Source organism: Plectropomus leopardus, unplaced genomic scaffold, assembly GCF_008729295.1.
Source record: "Plectropomus leopardus isolate mb unplaced genomic scaffold, YSFRI_Pleo_2.0 unplaced_scaffold6178, whole genome shotgun sequence".
Lineage (NCBI taxonomy): Eukaryota > Metazoa > Chordata > Actinopteri > Perciformes > Serranidae > Plectropomus > Plectropomus leopardus.
Window position 1 is genome coordinate 1 of NW_024667932.1, and position 1,717 is coordinate 1,717.

Here is a 1,717-nt window from a genome sequence, read left to right on the forward strand (position 1 = left end):
GGGGGGGGGGGTAGTACTAGTGGACCAAAGGAAACAGATCTCAGGTGTCATTACCTGGAGTAGACCCTGCCACCAGGCCCCTGTAGACCCTGTAGCTGTCGACATCGCTGCTGGTCGTCACGCGCGTGTGCAGGGAGGCGGGCATACTGTTTTGCCGTAGCAACAGGTCAGGGCAATGACGGACGGTGGGACAGAGCGCCTTATTGGCTGAAACCTCAATGTTAACTCCACCCCCTTCATCAGGTCCATCCCTCAGTATAACCTGGACAGGTAGACAGGAAGAGAGACAGGAAGAGAGACAGACAGGTAGACGGATAAAGAGACAAGTAAACAGACAGGTAGACAGGTAAAGAGACAGGCAGGTAAAGAGGAAGCCGTCACACCTGTAGTTTCTCAGCGTCTTTCTTCTTCTTTAGTTGAATCAGTCGTTTAGGGACCATCTTTAGCCCCTCCCCCTCCTGACTTCTCACCTGGATGACAGTCAGAGGGTCATTTATTGATAAATTATTGATGTTATTAAAAATTATTGATAGATTATTAAAAATTATTGATATTATTTTTAATTCTTGATGAATCACTGATACATTAATAACAATTAATGATAAATGATTAATAATTATTTAGGAATATTAATAGATTATTAAAAAGTATTTATAAATTATTGATAAATTGCTGAAAGGACAATTAATTACAAGACAAAAAGAGACTCACCTGAGTGTCCATGTTGACGTCGACGCACTCGTAGCCGCTCTCTGGATCGGACTCGTCTGACGGGACGATGACAGAGGGAGGGAAGTGGAGGGACAGATCCTCCTCCGACCAGTCGCTGATGCTCCCCTCCTCCTCCTGCTCCTCCTGCTCCTCGGAGCAACAGGTGGACGAGATGTCCAGGTAATTTGTGTCAGGCGGACCGTTACAGGTGAGCTCAGCAGGAGCATGTGAACATGGCAGAGGGATCTGTGAGTCACAGTCGTCGTGTGGCAGCAGGTCGACTTCAGGGCAGCGGTGAGCGCTGAGGAAGACCCTCCTCCCTCCTCCTCCCTCCGGTCCGCTGCTCATAGTTCAGTTTCTTCTGATTTCAGCTGGTTTTGTCTGAAAAATTAGACATTGTTATTGCAGAGATTTTAAACTATTTTAAACTTATAAAATCCTGTAAAATCCTCCTCCTTAATTACAAAGCTCGAACGGTCAGGCGCCGTCCTATCTGTCACAGCTCATAGTTCCCTATTAACCCTCAAGATCACTGCGCTCTGAAAACGCAGGGTTACCTGTGGTTCCCAAAGTCTCCGAAAGCAGGATGGGAACCAGAGCCTTCAGCTACCACGCTCCTCTTTTATGGACCCATCCTCCAGTTTCGGTCAGGGAGGCAGACACCGTCTCCACTTAAGACTTAAGACTTTCCTATTTGATAAAATTTATAATTAGGACTGGCTCTGACTTTCCTCTTTGATAATGGTTAAAGTTAGGGCTGGCTCAGACTTGCCATGGACCAGCCCCTAGTCAGGCTGATATGGTCTGGCCAGGGACTTCCTGTGACGCTGAGTTCCTCTCTGCTCTGTTCACCTGCAAACATTCATGTCTTTTTACTGCAGGTCACTAACTCGGCTAAAAGTTTCTGGATTTTAGTGTTGAGTTTTTTCACAGCTGTGATCAAACATCTCAGAAAAGTACTAAAACGTTTAAGAAAAAAACTGAACCAAATGTTTCATGTAAATAT

General features: G+C 45.8%; 1 protein-coding gene across 1 annotated transcript; it reads right to left on the reverse strand.

Annotated features, from left to right (window-relative positions):
* Positions 1-54: 54 nt before the first annotated feature.
* LOC121939816 lies at positions 55-1,087 on the reverse strand (the record flags this gene model as incomplete). The annotated part of the gene is made up of 3 exons (XM_042482759.1): positions 712-1,087; positions 384-470; positions 55-262 (listed from the first exon to the last, which is right to left on the reverse strand). Coding segments are annotated over exons 1-3 (643 nt in total), but the record flags the coding sequence as incomplete, so codon positions are not given.
* Positions 1,088-1,717: the final 630 nt, after the last annotated feature.